Below are 18,247 nucleotides of genomic sequence, written 5' to 3' on the forward strand. Positions count from 1 at the left end.
AAGCTTCCTACTTTTGTCCATTGCCGGAGTTCCTTTTATTTATTTTTTCCTTTTTTTGTCTTTAAAATTTGAAAAAAGGCAAGTCGTAGGCTAAGGAAAAATATTTGCGATACGTAAATTGACAAAGGATACTGGATGTTTATCCAAAAGAAGTTTGAGCATTTGTCCACAAAAAAACCCTGTGCATATCCATAGCAGCTTGGTTTATTAGAGACCCAAACTGGAAACAACCCAAATGTCCATCAATAGGTGGACAGAGAAATAAATGTATACCCATAAAAATGGACAAATTACCAATATGTACAACATGATATCTTCTCAAAGGCATTTTCCTGAAAGAAACCAGACACAAAAGAAATTGTACAAAAGACAATACTAATCTATGCATGATGAAAAATCAGAATGGTGGGTTTTTTTTCCTAGAAGGTGGAAGTGGAGGAGGAAAACACATATCTGGCTTAGGGTGGTAGTTAAATAGCATAATGGTATATACATTTGTCAAAGGCCATCAAAATATACACTTAAAATGGGTGTATCCATTTTTAAGTAAATTATGCCTCAATCATGTTGACTTAGAGAAATAAATTGTTTTGTTCCTGAATCAAAACATTTCACTTGTACATTAAAGTACAGGAAATTAGTACAGAAAATAACATAATAGTCCCTCACACATTACCACTCTAATTGAAAAGATGTTAACATTTCAACATATTTGTTTGAGATCTCTCTTCTTTTGAAGGAAATAAACCATGACTGAAACTTATGAAGTTTCACTGTTCATCTCTCACCCTTCCTTCCTGTTCCAGAGGAAATAACTCTTCCTAAAATAATGTTCGTCCTTCCCATGAATGGTCATGTTGCATGTCTCTATACAAATATTCTATTTATCATGTGTTTAAAATTTATAAGATAAAATAGCATGACATAGCAATATTTTGTATTTTTACCATTTTTCTCAACAGATAAATTGTTGAGAATTCCTCATGTCCAGACATGTAAAACCTCATGTCCAGACATTATAACTGCTATATGATATTCCTTTGTGTGAATAAATAGTATCCATTCCTCAACTGATGCAAATTTAGGTTATTTCCACTTTTTTTCCAAGATAAACAATGCTGAGATGTATATCCTCATGTATGCCTCTTTGGGACAGGTTATCTTTTCAACTTCAGTTTTGACAAATTCTTTTCTAATGCATTTGTACTAATTTGCGCTTTCACTAGCAAGTGTCCTGTATTCCTAAATACACTTATCAATATTATTATATTGCCAATAATGTGAATATAAAATATCATTTCATTATCACTTATTTTGCATTCTCCTCATTTCCAGTAAGATTAAACATCTTTTTACATGCTTATTGACCACTTGAATTTTTATCTCTGTTAATGTAATGCCCTTTGCTCATTTTTTCTTTCTTATGATTTTGTCTTTTTCTTATCAATTTGTTAGTATTCTATACATATTCTGAATACTAGATCCTTTATCCATTGAAGTGAAGTGAAGTTGTTCAGTCGTGTCCGACTCTTTGCAACCCCATGGACTGTAACCTACCACGCTCCTCCATCCATGGAATTTTCCAGGCAAGAGTACTGGAGTGGGTTGCCATTTCCTTCTCCAGGGGATCTTCCTGACCCAGGGATTGAACCCGGGTCTTCTGCATTGCAGGCAGACGCTTTACCATCTGAGCCACCAGAGAAGTCCTTTATCCATTAAATGTCCATAATTACATTTACCAGGGACTTCCCTGGTAGCACAGTGGTAAAGAATCCATCTGTCAGTGCAGGAGATTCAGGTTTGATTCCTGGGTTGGGAAGATCCCCTGGAGAAGGAAATGGCAACCTGCTCCAGTATTCTTTCCTGAAAAATCCCATGGACAGAGAAGCCTGGCAGTCCATGGGGTTGCAAAGAGTCAGACACAACTCAGTGATGAACAGCAAAAATCACATTTATCAGCCTTTTACTTCACTGCTTCTATAAACTACTTATGCTCTTCCACAAGTTAATCCCTTGCTACCTCGATTGTGACCCATGGACCAGTAGCATTGATAGCATCTGGAAACTTGTTTATAAATGTGGATTCCTAGGACCCACTCTTATTGCTAAATTAGAATCTAAATTTGATTTTTAAATACTAGATTAAATGATTAAGAAATATGCAAATTTTCTTACCTGGGATAATAGCCCAGTCCACCTTTCTCTTTCTTCTTTATAAATAAAAGTCCTGCCTTGGACCTGTATGTCCTCAATTCATATATCTTGGAGAGAGAGAGAGTGTGTATGTGTGTGTGTGTGTGTGTGTGCGCACTTACTCTCTCAGTAGTGTCTGACTCTTTGCAACCCCATGGACTGTAGCCCACCAGGCTCGTCTGTCCATGGGGATTCTCCAGGCAAGAATACTGGAGTGGATTGTCATTCCCTTCTCCAGGGGATCTTCCTGACCCAGGGATCACACTCAGGTCTCCTGCATTGTAAATGGATTTTTTACCATCTGAGCTACCAAGGACACTACAAAATTTCAGAAATCAAAGAAGCTGTTAGAATCTGATTTGTAAATTCACATGTTTATGGGATTTCATAGTGAGGTTCTCAAAGTGGAGACACACCTGTTTATCTGATTCCAAAGAGAGAAATAAGCAGTGATAGTAGCCAAGTTGTGATAACATTTAAAATGCAGGCTTTGGAAGTTTTGTTGAATGCTGTCAAGGAAGGAACTAGTTAGGATGTAGAATCCATCAAATGTCTTCCTTGTTCATAAATGTGTCTATTTTTAGTTGACACAAAATGCTCCAGAAATGAGTCACAGCAAGAATTAACAGGGGAATTTGCCAAGAGTTGTACATATTATCAGATGTGTGATGATGTGTGTATATCAGCGTGATTTGCTAAGGAGCATATGAGTGGTTGGGCTTTCCAGGTAGCTCAGCTGATAAAGAATCTGCCTGCAATGCAGGAGACCTGGTTTGATTCCTGGGTCAGGAAATTCCCCTGGAGAAGGGATAGGCTACCCACAGTATTCTTGGGCTTCCCTGGTGGCTCAGACAGTGAAGAATCTGCCTACAATGCAGGAGACCTGGGTTCGATCCCTGAGTTGGGAAGATCCCCTGGAGAAGGGCATTGCAACCACTTCAGTATTCTGGCTTGGAAAATCCCCATGGACAGAGGAGCCTGGTGGGCTACAGTCCATGGGGTCACAGAGTCAGACATGACTGAGCAACTAAGCGCAGCATAGCACAGCACATATGAGTGGTTGGCCATGTACGAAGGGGGCACCAAAGAGCACATGACTGCAGTGGGGAGTCATGAAATTTTACTTTCAAACTCCTTGCCTTCTGCAACATGAAGCAGGTGACTCGACAGGTTGGAAACATCTTGCTACAGGGATGTGGCAGAGGTATTTCCTATTCATTCAATGTCAGAAGTGCTCCCACAGTTCTCCACCACCATGCAGTGTTCAGGAGCACAGAATACGGGATCTGGCCAATGGGTGGTAAGAAGGCGAAACTTTTTTGTTTGTGTTAAGCCACTGAGATGTGGGTGGTGGTTGCACTGCAGCATAGCCTGGGTTACACTGACTGATGCAGTGAGAGCATAGCAGACTGCCTTATTAATACTGTTGCATGTTACTCTATGCCAGACACCAAGCAGTAAGTACTACCCGGTACCCCATAACAACTTTCTGAGATAGACCATAGTATTATCCTATATGAGAGATATCTATATCATATGTATCAATAGTATTTGATATCATTGCTGTGTAGATATGGATATAATGGGCTGTTATTGTTTAGCTGCTAAATCATGTTTCTTTTGCATCCCCATGGACTATAGCCCACCAGGCTCCTCTGTCCACAAGATTTCTCAGGCAAGAATACTGGAGTGGGTTGCCATTTCATTTTTCAGGGGATCTTGATCTTCCTGCCCCAGGGATCAAACCCATGTCTCCTGCATTGCAAGTGGATTCGTTAACACTGAGCCACCTGAGAAGCCCAAATCAGGCAAGAATACTGGAGTGGGTTGCCATTCCTTTAGCCAGGGGATCTTTCAGACCCAGGGATTGAACCTGGGTCTCCTGCACTGCAGGCATATTCTTTACCATCTGAGCCACCAAGGGATGGTAGCTTTATGTGTAGCTGTAGTATATTGTGAAGGATGTGTTCTTCCTTTCCTCTTGTTATGCTGGAAGTAGTGTCTCCTTCTTAGTAAGGCAGTCCCTCCACATGAGATCTGGATGCCGTCTCTTCCTCCCTTCCATTAGTGATTATCCCTTCACTCTCCCAAATCTGTGTTTTCCCCACTTCTGTTCAGTTTGTCCCTCAGCATTCCCAGGTCTCTCCAAGCTTCATAAAAGCCTGCCATCCACCTCATTTCCTCCTCTCCTGTCCCGTCTCTCTCTCCTGTCTTGAAAGTGTTCACCCTCCCTTCCTTCCCTCAGTGTCCCCCCTCTCCAGCTACTACGATACCATTCTTCTGCCATCGCTCTACCAAACAGCTACTTTCAACACCGATGATGATCTCCGTGTGGCTAAATTCAGTGGACACTTTTCACCTTACATCATGTCTCAGCATCACGTGACAAGATTATCCACAGCCTCCTGATGAAACCTCATGCTGTAGGCTCTTCCTCTCTGGTCACTGTCTCCTTTGCAGCTTCATCATCGGGTGCTGGGTCATTAAATTTTAGCCTTTGTCACAACTCATCTTAGCCTCTCTTTTCTTCTCACCCTGTAGTCACTTTTCAGTCTTTCACCTAGCAGTCTTTGCTAAGGCTGGTATCACTATGTCGACCCAGGCATCCCTCAAGTGGGTGACTCCACCTGGAGCTTCTGCTCACCAATTGCCTGGTCAGTTGCCTGCTTCCACTTTGACGTCTTAGTGTGGGAAAGGCTGGACCATCAACTTCTCTCCTGTTTGCTTCAGTGCGTACATGTTCAGTCCCTCAGTCGTGTCCGACTCTTTTGTGGCCCCATGGATTGTAACCTGCCAGGCTCCTCTGTCCATGGGAGTGGGTTCCCATTTCCTCCTCCAGGGGATCTTCCCAACCCAGGGATCGAACCGTGTCTCCTGCATCGGAAGGTGGATTCTTTACCACTAAGCCACCTGGGAACAGCCTCTGCTTACTTAACTTCAACCCCTCCTGCTCCATCCTCTGAGTTCCCCATCTCAGTAAATGGTACCATCCTCCGCCTATTTGCTTATGTTGGAACTTGGGAATAGTGTTGCATCAATCCTTTTGGGAGGGTTCAGCACAAAAATGTGCTTAACTCTATATTGAAATAAAAAAACAAACTAAAGCATATCATAACTAAAGTAGGTCTTTTAAATTCTGCTTTTCCCACAGGGACTATTCTGATGCTTTTAAAACAGAATATCAGATCCTTTCCAAAATAATTTTGGGCCCTTTTTTTGCTGTTGCTGTAAGAGCCCCTGGCCTGCCTAGGAGTCAATAGTCAGACACCATTTCCTGTTGATTCTCCTTCTTAAAATATTTTTGAACCCGTCTGCTCCTCTCAGGTGCCAATGTGCTGTATTTCAAGGCTGCATGACAAGTATCTAAATTTCTGCAATAGCTCCGAATCCTCCTCCCTGCTCCAAATTATATTCTACAAAGCAGCCAGGTAGGGTGACTGCAGGAATATATATACCTGATTCCATCAATTCACTGTTTACAAACCCTCAGTGGCTTCCCATTATCCTCAGGATAAAATCTCAGATTTGCAACAGGCCCAAGATCCTGCCAGTTTGCCATGGGCCAGTGTCACCTCTTTGAGCTCCTGGAAACAGCCAAGCTCCTTATACATCTTTGTAGCTAATTTACTCTTTGCTCCGGAGCTCTCTCACCCCTCCCAGATTCTCCTTCCTCAGTGCTTAGATTCAGTGTCCTTTCTTCAGGTAAGTTTTTCTTAACCTCTTACTCCAGGTCAGTGCTCCTGGTTTAAATACTTTCTTAGTAACCCCCACTTTGCTTTGTAAGTAAACAATTATTTGTATATTGGATAGTTTAATCTCCCCTCCTAATCTACAAACTCTAGAAAACTCAGGCAAACTCCTTGAGAAAGTCAGTACTCACTCTAGTACACACAGGAAGTCTAGGATCCTTGAATCCAACTTTGTCTGATTTTAGAGCTCATGCCTAAAAGTTAAAAATTAGGCTTTATTTGGTGGACAAACCTGAGGACTTAAGCCCAGAAGACAGCCTCTCAGCTCTGAGGGACTGTTCCGAAGAGGTAAGGGAGGAGCCAGGATTATATAGGAGTTTTATAACAAAAACCAGATAGTCAAAAGTTTACTGTTAAATAGCTCAAATTAATGTGTGTGTGTGCTTAATCCCTCAGTCATGTCCGACTCTCTGCAGCCCCATGGACTGTAACCCACCAGGCTTCTCTGTCCATGGGATTCTCCAGGCAAGAATGCTGGAGCAGGTTGCCATTTCCTCCTCCAGGGGGATCTTCCCTACCCAGGGATGGAACCTGCACATTGGCAGGTGGGTTCTTTACCACTAGAGCCAACCTGGGAAACCCAAGTTTACAAATTTAGCTCTCTTCTTTGTTTGGGTAGATGCAGGAGTCTGTACTCAGGGAAACCATTCCTTTGATATGCACCTTAGCTCTCTAGGGCCAATATCCTGTTCTTCCCCATCCTGAGGCCCCTCAGGGTGCACCTTTGGGGGTGGCTGCAGTGGAGGGGTGATTAGCTCTGGGCAGCTCCTTTGTCTCCATCCTAAATTTCCTCAGGGCTTACCACTGGGGGCTCTGGTAAGTGCCTGATGGCTTGATGGCCATCCTTTGTTTGTTAATACGACTGGCAACATTTCTCCTTCACAGGAGATACTGGAGAAAAATGTTAACGTATCTGGCTAATACTAGAATAGTGGTGTTCTAGTGTGGGTGAATCTCTTTGTGCAAGTTCAAGTCAGTTGTAGATTTCAGGAAACCTCAGCCTTCTGTGTGTGTGTGTGAAGGGGGGTGGGGTGGAGGAGGTGTTCAGATAACCAGCAGGACTAGCTAAACTGGACCCCAGTTCTCCCACTTCACATCTCTAAACGGGGTAACATTAACCAGCTTGCAGGGCTGTAGCAGGACTCATTCAGCTAATATGTATTTAATGAGCATCTAGTATATACCAGGTTTGGGGTTAGATGACGGGGATACAAATATGATTTAGGATGTTGGGCATAGTGCTTATCTCATTTAGTTATACATGGTCACAGGTACTAGTATTAACACAGCTGTGTGTTGACATTTGCCTGTGTCACGTAGCTTGAGACGGGGTGTGACATTTGTGACGCTGGTCACTATCTCTCCAGGAAATTACCGCGCGGTGCGACCACACCTCCGCTCCGGCCACCAGAGGGCGCGCGGCCTCTACCTTAACCGTCCACTGTGTCTGCGCCTGCGCCGCGCTGGCTGCCCGCCCTCCCCTCCCCCCGGCTCCCACTCTCCTCGCGCCATAACGCTCCGCCCCCGTTGCCCCTAGCGGCCGTTTGTTGACTTCCGGGAACGCGGGAGTAGCGGATGCCCCGAGAGTGGCTATGGGGGTCCAAGGGGCTCTCGGCGCCCGCTTCGGAGCTGAGGCACTGCCTTAGGCCCAGCCGAGTCGACGCCGCCGACTTTCTGGCCGAGGAGCAGGCTTTCCATAGCGCTATTACCATGGGGGAACCCGATAAGATGGTGCCCGGTGAGTGGCGCCCGCGGCGGTGGCGGCGGGCCGGGAGGGAGGCTCAGCAGGCGGGCGGACGGCCAGGCCCCGCCTCTGGGCCGGCCCCGTCGGGGGACAGATCTGGGCCGCAGCCACCCGACTATGGTCAGAGTCTGGCCGCACCCTTGCGGTTGACTGAGAGGAGAAAGAAAGGAGGGAGAGGAGGGGAACTACGGGGAACGGGGGTGCCGATCTTTCTTCTTCTAATTCTTTTAAAATAAGTTTTCGATGAGTTTCTCGAAGGCGGGGGCAGTTTTCACCTCCCAAAGTACTTCGTTTGAGGTCCTCAGAACACGGTTGTGTATTGAACGCAGTAAAGAGTGGCTGACCGGGGGACGTGCGGTAAAAGAGGATGGGGAGACAAGTTGGAGAAAGGAGGGAGCCATTAGCGAGTGGTTTTTTGAGACTTTACCCCTGAGCTCCAGAAATAACCTTTAGCGTTGTAACTGGGTACCACGTACGTTCTGTGTAGCAGAAATAGACGTTTCACGAAGCAGTACTTATTCTAGCCACTTGGGATGTGCTCAGATTTTTCCTGTAATACTTGACTTTTTTTAAATGGTCGTTATGACCCACTGAGTTGATTTGCTGACCCACTCCTCATAACTCAGTTGGTAAAGAATCCGCCTGCAATGCAGGAGACTCCGGTTCGATTCCTGGGGTTGGGAAGATAGAATTCTTGGGCCTCCCTTGTGGCTCAGCTGGTAAAGAATCCGCCCGCAATGCAGGAGACCTGGGTTCCATTCTTGGGAAGATCCCCTGGAGAAGGGAAGGGCTACCCACTCCAGTGTTCTGGCTTGGAGAATCCCATGGACTGTATAGTCCATAGGGTCGGCAAACAGTTGGACACCACTGAACGACTTTCACTTGTATGGGTCACGACCAACAGTTTGAAAAAAAAACACTAGAGCAGAATCGTTCTGTTTCTGCCAGGCTCTTGGGTTCAAACATGATTCAGTTCCTGCCTCGAGTTCACAAGGTAGTGAGACATACAAGAAACTAAACAAAATGACAGTATTGATTAACAGAAGATGCCACCAGGCCAGCACAGAGCCTCTGGCCCCTGGCTTGGGGTGAGGGTAGCCAGGGGAAGCCTTCTTGGGGAGCCAGAGCAGGACAAAAGTGTTTTAATTATTCATTCTATTAAAAACTCAGAGCCTGTTCTAAAACCTGGCCTCCTAAATCTATCGTTATCAGTTTGAACTTGCACACCTCACAGTTCTCAAAAGGTTTTTCCACAGTAGCAAGTCTCTTGAGCATTAGTATTTATTAATACTTAGGTTTGCTATGTCTGTCTTTCTGATACCTGTTTAGTTTCTTTGTGTGTAGTCATCCTCCTTGAGGTTTCCTCAAAAGCTGAATCTTGTCTTGTGTGTGTGTGTGTGTTTAGATATTAATAGCTTTGGGATCTCATAGAAGTTTTTGGTCTCTCTCCAAAATGGTACTGGCGTAAACCAGTTTGTGAATACTCCTCTTATCAGGTAGTATTTAGTGACTTCATTTAAGAATGTCCAAATCTCAACATCCTGCGTCCTCACGATGTTACTGATGAAACTCAGTACTGTCCTGTTTCTGTGTGTGGAGAAAAGCCTTCAGTCAGAGGCTAGACTATGTGACGCTCACCAGTGTGAGTGGGGCATCGAGGGTATCAGCTTATTTCCAAGGAGTAGATGGTCTACCTAATGGCAGCAGGACTCCTTAGTCATTGTGACAGTATATTTCTTACTTTATACCAGTAAACAGATAATATATACTTCATTTATTTGATCTTGTAAATAAAACTAGAATGAAGTCTGAGGAGTTAAACTGAGTTAAGTTGGAAGAAGGAGGATGTAGGCCATGGGGAGCAGATAAAGTACTGGAAAAATATTTTAGTTAACAGGCAACGATAAAACTTGTGAAATCAAAACTCATATATTTGTCTCATTTATTTGCAGATTCGGGTGCTGTGTTTACGTTTGGAAAAACTAAATTTGCTGAAAATATGCCCAGCAAATTCTGGTTTAAAAGGGATATACCTATATCTCTTTCATGTGGAGATGAACATACTGCTATTACTACAGGTTAGTGTTAAAATCTTAAATGAATATAGTAATACTTGGAGAATCCTAAGTATTGTATATGTGTTGTTCAAAACATATTGAAGATATACAGAAAGTGAATGTTTTTATTTTTTTTTACTTTGCCAGAGAATTCTTGACAAATTGATTTATCAGGGAAGACTTTTAAGTTCCCTTAGTATACTGACACCTGATTTTCTATGCATATTGCTTTCTTAGAATAAATCTATTTGAATATATTCATAACATCAAAAAACTGTTACTGTATAATCTTAGAAACTCTTCACAACTAACAGAATGTAGCTATAGGTAGATGGGCAAGGTAACCTGTAAAACCGATAACATTGTTTAAGTATAGCTTTTTTATTGTTTTTTGATGACTTCATCTCACATTATGTTGAAGATGCTTCAGTTTATTCTTTCTGTTTCTTTCCCACCAGGAAATAATAAGCTTTTCATGTTTGGCAGTAACAACTGGGGACAGTTAGGATTAGGATCAAAATCGACTGTTAACAAACCAACATGTGTCAAAGGTTTGGGGTCTTTTCTTATCACTTTAAATACTTAAATTATATAAAGTACTTTTCTATTGATTGTGTAATTCTTTACTATAAATAATAAAGCCTTTAGTTCTTTATTCACTGAGATTTACTTGAATATTATTGGCATTTAACTTTATTTTTCATGTGGTATTCAGAACTACTTCTATATGTTAGGATTTAAAAATCGCATTGATTTTAAACCCAGAGACCACAAAGGAAATAATGATTCTATAGTACTGTGCACTTGAACATCATTTTTTTTTGCCTGTTTTGTAAACCTACTTAAATATTACTGTTATTGTATATACAGAGAACAAACAATATGATACGGTTTTGAGCTCTGTCTCACTTGTTAGAGTTATGAACATCATGGTTCTATGTAGTTGCGGGTTTTATAAAACACATTTTACCCTGCTGTGTGTAGTTAGCAGATGTGCTGAAGAAAACATCAGGCCTAGGAGTTGATTAGTACTAGTGTTCTTACACGGAGAAGGCAGTGGCACCCCACTCCAGTACTCTTGCCTGGAAAATCCATGGATTGAGGAGCCTGGAAGGCTGCAGTCCATGGGGTCGCACAGAGTCGGACACGACTGAAGCGACTTAGCAGCAGCAGCAGTGTTCTTACAAGAACAACAGGACAAAATGTTTCAAATCAGGATTGTCCCAGAAAATATAATACCTTTACAAAGCTTTCTCACCATTATGTGCAAAAGCTTTTGTTTGGTTTAACCCATGAACATCAGCTATGCTTGAATGATGATAGAGACTCCTTGCGATATGACAAGAATAAGATTCTTTATCTTTGTAGCCAGATTTTTAATTTGAGCTCAGAATTTCAGTGTAATTTATCATATTCATACTTCTGTGGTGGCTTAGATGGTAAAGAATCTGCCTGCAATGCAGGATACCCAGGTTCAATCCCTAGGTAAGGAAGATCCCCTTGAGAAGGGAACAGCAACCCATTCCAGTATTCCTGCCTGGAGAATTCCATGGACAGAGGAGCCTGGCGGGTTCCATGGGGTTGCAAAGAGTCGGACACAATTGGGCAACTAACACACACATACACACACATGCTATTTGTAGATATTGTTGTGGAACTTTTGAAGTATTCCACTAAGTCAAAAATATTTATTGCGCACAGGTAACTAAACCCTTGGGTTTATTTACAGTGCCTACTATGCTTACTGTTCAAAATTGAATGAAAGGGAATGTGTTAGTTGCTCAGTTGTGTCTGACTCTTTGTGACCCCTTGGACTGTAGCCCACCAGGCTCTTCTGTCCATGGGATTTTCTAGGCAAGATTACTGGAGTGAGTTGCCATTTCCTTCTCCAGGGGATCTTCCCAACCAGGGATCGAACCTGGGTCTCCTGCATTGAAGGCACATTCTTTACCATCTGAGCCACCAGGGAAGTCCAATATCTAATAGACAAGCTAACAAGATTGTCTAGACTATGAGATCTTTGAGCCAGGGACTCTGTCTTAGTGATTTTTGCAGCTGCTATGCTGAGCACTTAGGAGATGTTCTGTAAGGTTTTTAATATGTAAATGAATGAATGAAGAACTTTACTGTAGGTATATGACTAAACAACAACAACAAATGCCTATGAATGTTGAACTTAGTGTTTTGTTGTGTAAGGTAGAAAGTAAACTTGATGATGGTAATGCCAGATTAGGGAATAGATCAGGTTGCAGAAAAGACAGCATAACAATGTAGTGGATCTCAGCACATACTAATTACTTGTGGAGTTTTAAATAATATATAGATGCCTGGGTCTTACCTCAGACCTACTGACTCAGATTCTCCAGGGATCAGGCTAAGCTATCTGTATTTTTTTTTTTCAGAACACCATTGGTTATTATGATGCACAACTACCTCCAAAAACTTTTGATTTATTAGTTACGAAAATCAACTTAGAAGTCAGACAGGCCTGGGTTTAAATCTGTTCTACAACTTGGTCGTCATTTGACCTGGATTATTTATCATTTCCATATAATCATAAAATATCTTACTTGTCATATTTTTATATTTTTAGCTTTAAAACCGGAAAAAGTGAAATTTGTTGCTTGCGGAAGGAACCACACCCTAATTTTAACAGGTATAGTATTCAATCTGTGGGCTTCCCTGGTGACTCAGCTGGTAAAGAATCCGACTGCAATGCAGGAGACCTGGGTTTGATCCCTGGGTTGGGAAGATCCCCTGGAGAAGGGAAGGGCTACCCACTCCAGTATTCTGGTCTGGAGAATTCCATGGACTGTATAGTCTGTGGGATCACAAAGAGTCGGACACAACTGAGCAGCTTTCACTTCACTTCACTTCACTTCATTCAATCTTTATGACTTCCTGTCCAATCTGAGGACTGAGATCTTACTCCAGTAACATTTGTGACTTTGTAAAATTAATAGAAATGGTACCTTGGTAACAGTAAGATGAGGATTTTTTAAAAAATGTAAATGGGTAGTACACTTGTTTGCCTATGAAAATATGCAGATAAATGTTAAGTCGATGAAGAGAAAGCTTCTTTTCTTGGATTACGGCAAGGAACAGCATCTCCTTACCTGTGTGCACACCTTCAGGGGCCACATGCTCCTGGTCTTGCTCTTCCCTCTTCTTTTCAGAGGGTGAGTGGAAGCCCTTAAAAGGCTTTTGATGTGAGTTAGCACAGTTCCAATCAAAATCCAAACAGGCCATGTGTGTGTATGAGTGTGTGTATGTAGAAAATTCACAAGGTTATTCTAAAGTTTATATGGAAAAGCCAAGGACCTTGAATAGCCAAAACAGTTTTGAAAAGATCAGAATGGAGGACTACCTGATTTTAAGACCTACTGTAAAGCTACAGTGGGGCTGCCCTGGTGGCTCAGACGGTAAGGAATCTGCCTACAGTGTGGGAGACCCGGGTTCAGTCCCTGGATTGGGAAGATCCAGGGATTGGAGAAGGGCATGGCAACCCACTCCAGTATTCTTGCCTGGAGAATTCCATGGACAGTGGAGCCTGGTGGGCTACAGTCCATGGGGTCTCAGAGAGTCAGACATGACTGAGCGACTAACACACACACAAAGCAACAATGATCAAGACAGTGTGCTATTAGTAAGTAGATAGACAAAGATTAATGGAGTAGAGTCCAGATATGAAGCCACATGTTTATGCCCAAGTAATATTTGACAAAGATGCCAAGGCAATTCTGTGAGGAAATTGAGGAAATCTTCCAACAAATCCTGCTGGAGCAATTAGATATCCAGGCACTGACCACCCAGCAGTCTTTCCTACCTCCATCTCCCACACACAGCTTCTTCTGTCTTCAGGCTGCTCTCACTGCTTCAGCCCCAACCTCAGCTCTCTGCCCTCACTCAATACTTTCCCTTTGCTAAAGTGTCTTTTCTCTTTCTCTTATTCAGATATTTGTATTTTAAGATCCAGTGTATGTCTTCCTTCTTCCATAGAGTTTTTTGTGACTATTCAACTTTTTCCTTGTGTCATTGTCTGAACTGCTTCAGCATTCCACCAACTCTGATATGCTCCATATGTTTTAAATTGTGTGGTTCAATTTCATGTGGGGTCGCATAGAGTCGAACACGACTCAAGTGACTTAGCAGCAGCACGCAGTGCTGATAGTGTCCCAAATTCTATTCTAAGAATTTCATAAATGTTAATTCATTCAGTCTTCATAACACCTCTATGAAGTAGACATTGCTACTGCGGCTGCTAAGTCACTTCAGTCGTGTCCGACTCTGTGCGACCCCATAGACGGCAGCCCACCAGGCTTCCCCGTCCCTGGGATTCTCCAGGCAAGAACACTGGAGTGGGTTGCCATTTCCTTCTGCAATGCATGAAAGCGAAAAGTGAAAGTCAAGTCGCTCAGTCGTGTCCGACTCTAGCGACCCCATGGACTGCAGCGTATCAGGCTCCTCCGTCCATGGGATTTTCTAGGCAAAAGTACTGGAGTGGGGTGCCATTGCCTTCTCCGGTGAAGTAGACATTATTATTATCTTATTTTACAGATGAGGAAAATGAGACACTGAGACGTTAAGGATAGCTTGCCCAAAGTTACACAGCTGATAAGTGGCAAGCCAGAATTTGCACCCAGGAAGTCTGGTTCTGTGTCCTCTTGCCTAGACACAATGCTGGACTGCCTTCCTGTTTAGGAAGGCAGAAAATTAAATATAGAAAATTAAAATAATTTTGCAGCACAGAGTTTCCACATTTCTAATTTGATTCTTCTTGTATTTGCCTCATTTTATTGTTGCATTATATCTAAGCCTTAATGGTATGGAAGTTAAAATTAATGAACCACATCTCTTTTAAAAAGTTTTGATTTGAATTATAAACTAATTTGGAAATTATTTTCCTCTTTTTTGCTCTGAATTAATAGTTCTGCATTTCGATTGCTACTTACACCCTAGAATAACTTATAAAATCTCACAGAAATGTAGAGCTAGCTTGTTTTAGTGTATTTTTGACACCAAAAGGAAGCTGTTCACCAAATTGCAGGATAATGCCAACTTTCAGCTTTCTTCACTAGTAATAGTGAGACTATCTAGTGTACACTGGACTGTCTCCTAAAGGTGACGACTGTGGTATACTGATGTTTTCTTTTCCATGTGCAGGAGGAGGCCAAGTATATGCCACGGGAGGAAATAATGAAGGGCAGCTTGGACTTGGTGATACTGATGAAAGAAGTGCCTTCCATCTAATTAGTTTCTTTACATCCCAGCATAAGATTAAACAACTGTCTGCTGGGTCTAACACTTCAGCTGCACTGACTGGTAAGACTCTTTTTTCCATTTCAAACTGGGACATAGTCCTTTTTTTCAGACCAGGATATACAGAATCGGTGAACTGAAGACAGCAATCCTTTTTCATTTTCTTTCATTGACCATGTGTTTTCAGAAGACATTTAAAATAGAACTGAAAATCATGACGAATATTACAACTTTATGCTTACATACATTTAGAAGGTAATTGTTAAGTAACTTCTAAGCTGTACTACCCATCTGTTTCTTTAGATATTCTTAAATAGTATCTTCATTGCATGTTCCAAAAGTTATATTTCAGCTTTAGTGAAGTTGTTGTCAGAAATATCCCAGAAATCTGTGGGATATATGTTACTAAAATACAGTCTGTAATGGTCATTGCATCGCTCTGCTCTGCCTATCAAAAGCCCATATGAGAACTTTCTTTAAAATTTGGAGCCGAGATGCACACGTCTCACTGAGGAAGCTGCCAGTGTACGTCTTCGTTCCAGTCTAGAGAGGGGTGTGAGGTGCACTGCCGCTCTGGCCAGGAGAGCAGCGTCGGGTCTGCAGTCCATCCCTTCAGTTCTCTCGCCCACACCGTTAGCGTTTAGACCTCCTCCTTTTGGTTCTTATTTTCATATTTCCTTTTATTTGCTTTATCATGAAACACTTCAGATTGAAAAACTTTTAATTAAAAGAGACAAGTAAATAACTCTTGCTCATTCTTTTCTAGAATATTTCCCTTAGGGTTTTTTTCCCCCTGACAACACAGCCTTTATCAGAAAGCACAGGAGTTAGCCTGGTTTTGAGATGTTAGGTACACTAATGTATCTCCTAGTCTCTGAAGTTAGATTATGTATTTTCAACTGTAAAAAAAAAAAGTTAGCAAAATAAATTTAATTTTTTTCTTCCTCTAAAGCGTCATTCTCACAGTGTTCTCAGAGCAAAGTAGTCCCAGTCCTTCTGACCTGGGCCTTGTCTGGGAGATGCGCAGTGTGACTCATGCCAGCATTCAGTTCAGTTACAGGTAGACTGCTTGAAAGGAGGGAACCATCTTCTGCTTAGAGACTTTAGAATAAGGAAAGGTTATTATAGGAAAGGACATTCTGTCTTTGCTATTGAGGTAGAAATATGGGCGTGACTAAAGTGATACACTTTAGGTTATTCTCTATCCTTTATCATTATAGAAACATTTCATAATAGAAATAGTACTGTTAAGTAGTTCCCTGGTATAAATGTCTTTAGTATTTTTCTTTCAAGATACATCATTTTTCTAAATTAAAAAATAAATGTTCTGTTGGGAATATAATAACTTGCTATCCCTGCTACCTCTTAAAATGTTTTTTCCTCTTCATGTTTTAACTATAGAGGATGGCGAGCTATTCATGTGGGGTGACAATTCCGAAGGGCAAATTGGTTTACAAAATATAACTAATATATGTGTCCCACATCAAGTGACCATTGGAAAACCTATCTCCTGGATCTCTTGCGGATATTACCATTCAGCTTTTGTAACAAGTAAGACAGAACAGTTGAATTTCTTATGTTATCTCCCATGTCTAAGTTATTACTAAATTAATAATAAAATGACATAACATCCTATATTTCTATAGCACTATCGCCATGGTACTCCATGTAATGAAATTATTTTGGTCTGTTTTAGGTCACAATGTTTCTTCATTTTAATAATGAGTGTTTATAATTTCAAACTATCTGACATGTTAACTGATTTTAATGAATTAGATCTATATTTTTATATATAAAAAACCCTTCTAAATATTGGTCCTCAAATTTCTTTGGCATTAAAAACAAGACCTATGAGCCTCTTTTCTATGGATTTGCTTGATTCTGTACTCTGACCAATTCTGATCTTGTCCTGATAATTTGCTTTTATCATTTTAGTACATAAGTCATAGGTTCTCATTGTAGAAATAGGATTGATGATTTGATGGAAAAGGAGGAGAGTTCAGTATGGGATATGCTTTCCTTCAGTGGGACTTTTTTTAGGATCCCCAATTTCTCCTTTTCCTGGCCTCATTGGCAACTTTCTCTACCTTAATTAAAATATTTTAAGTGCTGGACTCTATTATAGCTACATCTATTCTAGTAGTAACAGCAAAAGTATGATCTTGGTTTTCCATCCTATTGATGGTTTTTTTAACAATAAAAGCACCTAGCGGAAAACAGTTTTATGGACCCTCTTAGATATCTAAGTATTTGTTATACATTTACTTCTTATTCCGTGCACCTCAGATTCAGGTTTAGAAAATGCTTATTGTCCCATCTTAGTGCCCCCCAGGTTTACCAATGACTTGGTAGTAGTCCCACTTCATGGGAAATAGATGGGGAAACAGTGGAAACTGTCAGACTTTATTTTTCTGGGGGCTCCAAAATCACTGCAGATGGTGACTGCACCGTGAAATTAAAAGACACTTACTCCTTGGAAGGAAAGTTATGACCAACCTAGATAGCATATTCAAAAGCAGAGACATTACTTTGTCTACAAAGGTCCATCTAGTCAAGGCTGTGGTTTTTCCAGTAGTCATGTATGGATGTGAGAGTTGGACTGTGAAGAAAGCTGAGCGCTGAAGAATTGATGCTTTTGAACTGTGGTGTTGGAGAAGACTCTTGAGAGTCCCTTGGACTGCAAGGAGATCCAACCAGTCCATCCTAAAGGAGACCAGTCCTGGGTATTCATTGGAAGGACTGATGCTGAAGCTGAAACTCCAGTACTTTGGCCACCTCATGCGAAGAGTTGACTCATTAGAAAAGACTCTGATGCTGGGAGGGTTTGGGGGCAGGAGGAGAAGGGGACGACAGAGGATGAGATGGCTGGATGGCATCACAAACTCAGTGGACATGAGTTTGAGTAAACTCTGGGAGTTGGTGATGGACAGGGAGGCCTGGCATGCTGCGATTCATGGGGTCGCAAAGAGTCGGACATGACTGAGCAACTGAACTGAACTGGTAGTAATTTGGTTCTAAGAAAGGGCAAACTCTGGCTTGGCTAGTTTTGTTCACTACTGTGTCAGTTTGTGTCTTGAAGAAACTGACAATAAATAAATCTTGTTGAACGAGGAGGTAAGTGAATGAATGATAAATTGTTTTCCTTGGGCCAATACCACATACCAACTTATTTCCAACTTTAGGGCTCCTGGAATTGGTATAGTCTGTGCTCACTTTGTTTATGAAACAAAAAATAGAAAAAAAAA

At 41.7% G+C, this 18,247-nt stretch overlaps 1 protein-coding gene across 1 annotated transcript in view; it reads left to right on the forward strand.

Annotated features, from left to right (window-relative positions):
• The first annotated feature begins 7,494 nt into the window (after window positions 1–7,494).
• Window positions 7,495–18,247, forward strand: part of RPGR (retinitis pigmentosa GTPase regulator) — a 61,632-nt gene continuing 50,879 nt past the window's right edge. Inside the window, exons 1-6 of the mRNA XM_070365790.1 lie at window positions 7,495–7,680; window positions 9,639–9,764; window positions 10,202–10,294; window positions 12,337–12,399; window positions 14,907–15,065; window positions 16,404–16,553. Of these exons, the coding sequence (XP_070221891.1) occupies window positions 7,518–7,680; window positions 9,639–9,764; window positions 10,202–10,294; window positions 12,337–12,399; window positions 14,907–15,065; window positions 16,404–16,553 (754 nt within the window). The 5' untranslated portion in view covers window positions 7,495–7,517. The remainder of the gene's footprint in view (window positions 7,681–9,638; window positions 9,765–10,201; window positions 10,295–12,336; window positions 12,400–14,906; window positions 15,066–16,403; window positions 16,554–18,247) is intronic.

Source organism: Bos mutus, chromosome X (assembly GCF_027580195.1).
Source record: "Bos mutus isolate GX-2022 chromosome X, NWIPB_WYAK_1.1, whole genome shotgun sequence".
NCBI lineage: Eukaryota > Metazoa > Chordata > Mammalia > Artiodactyla > Bovidae > Bos > Bos mutus.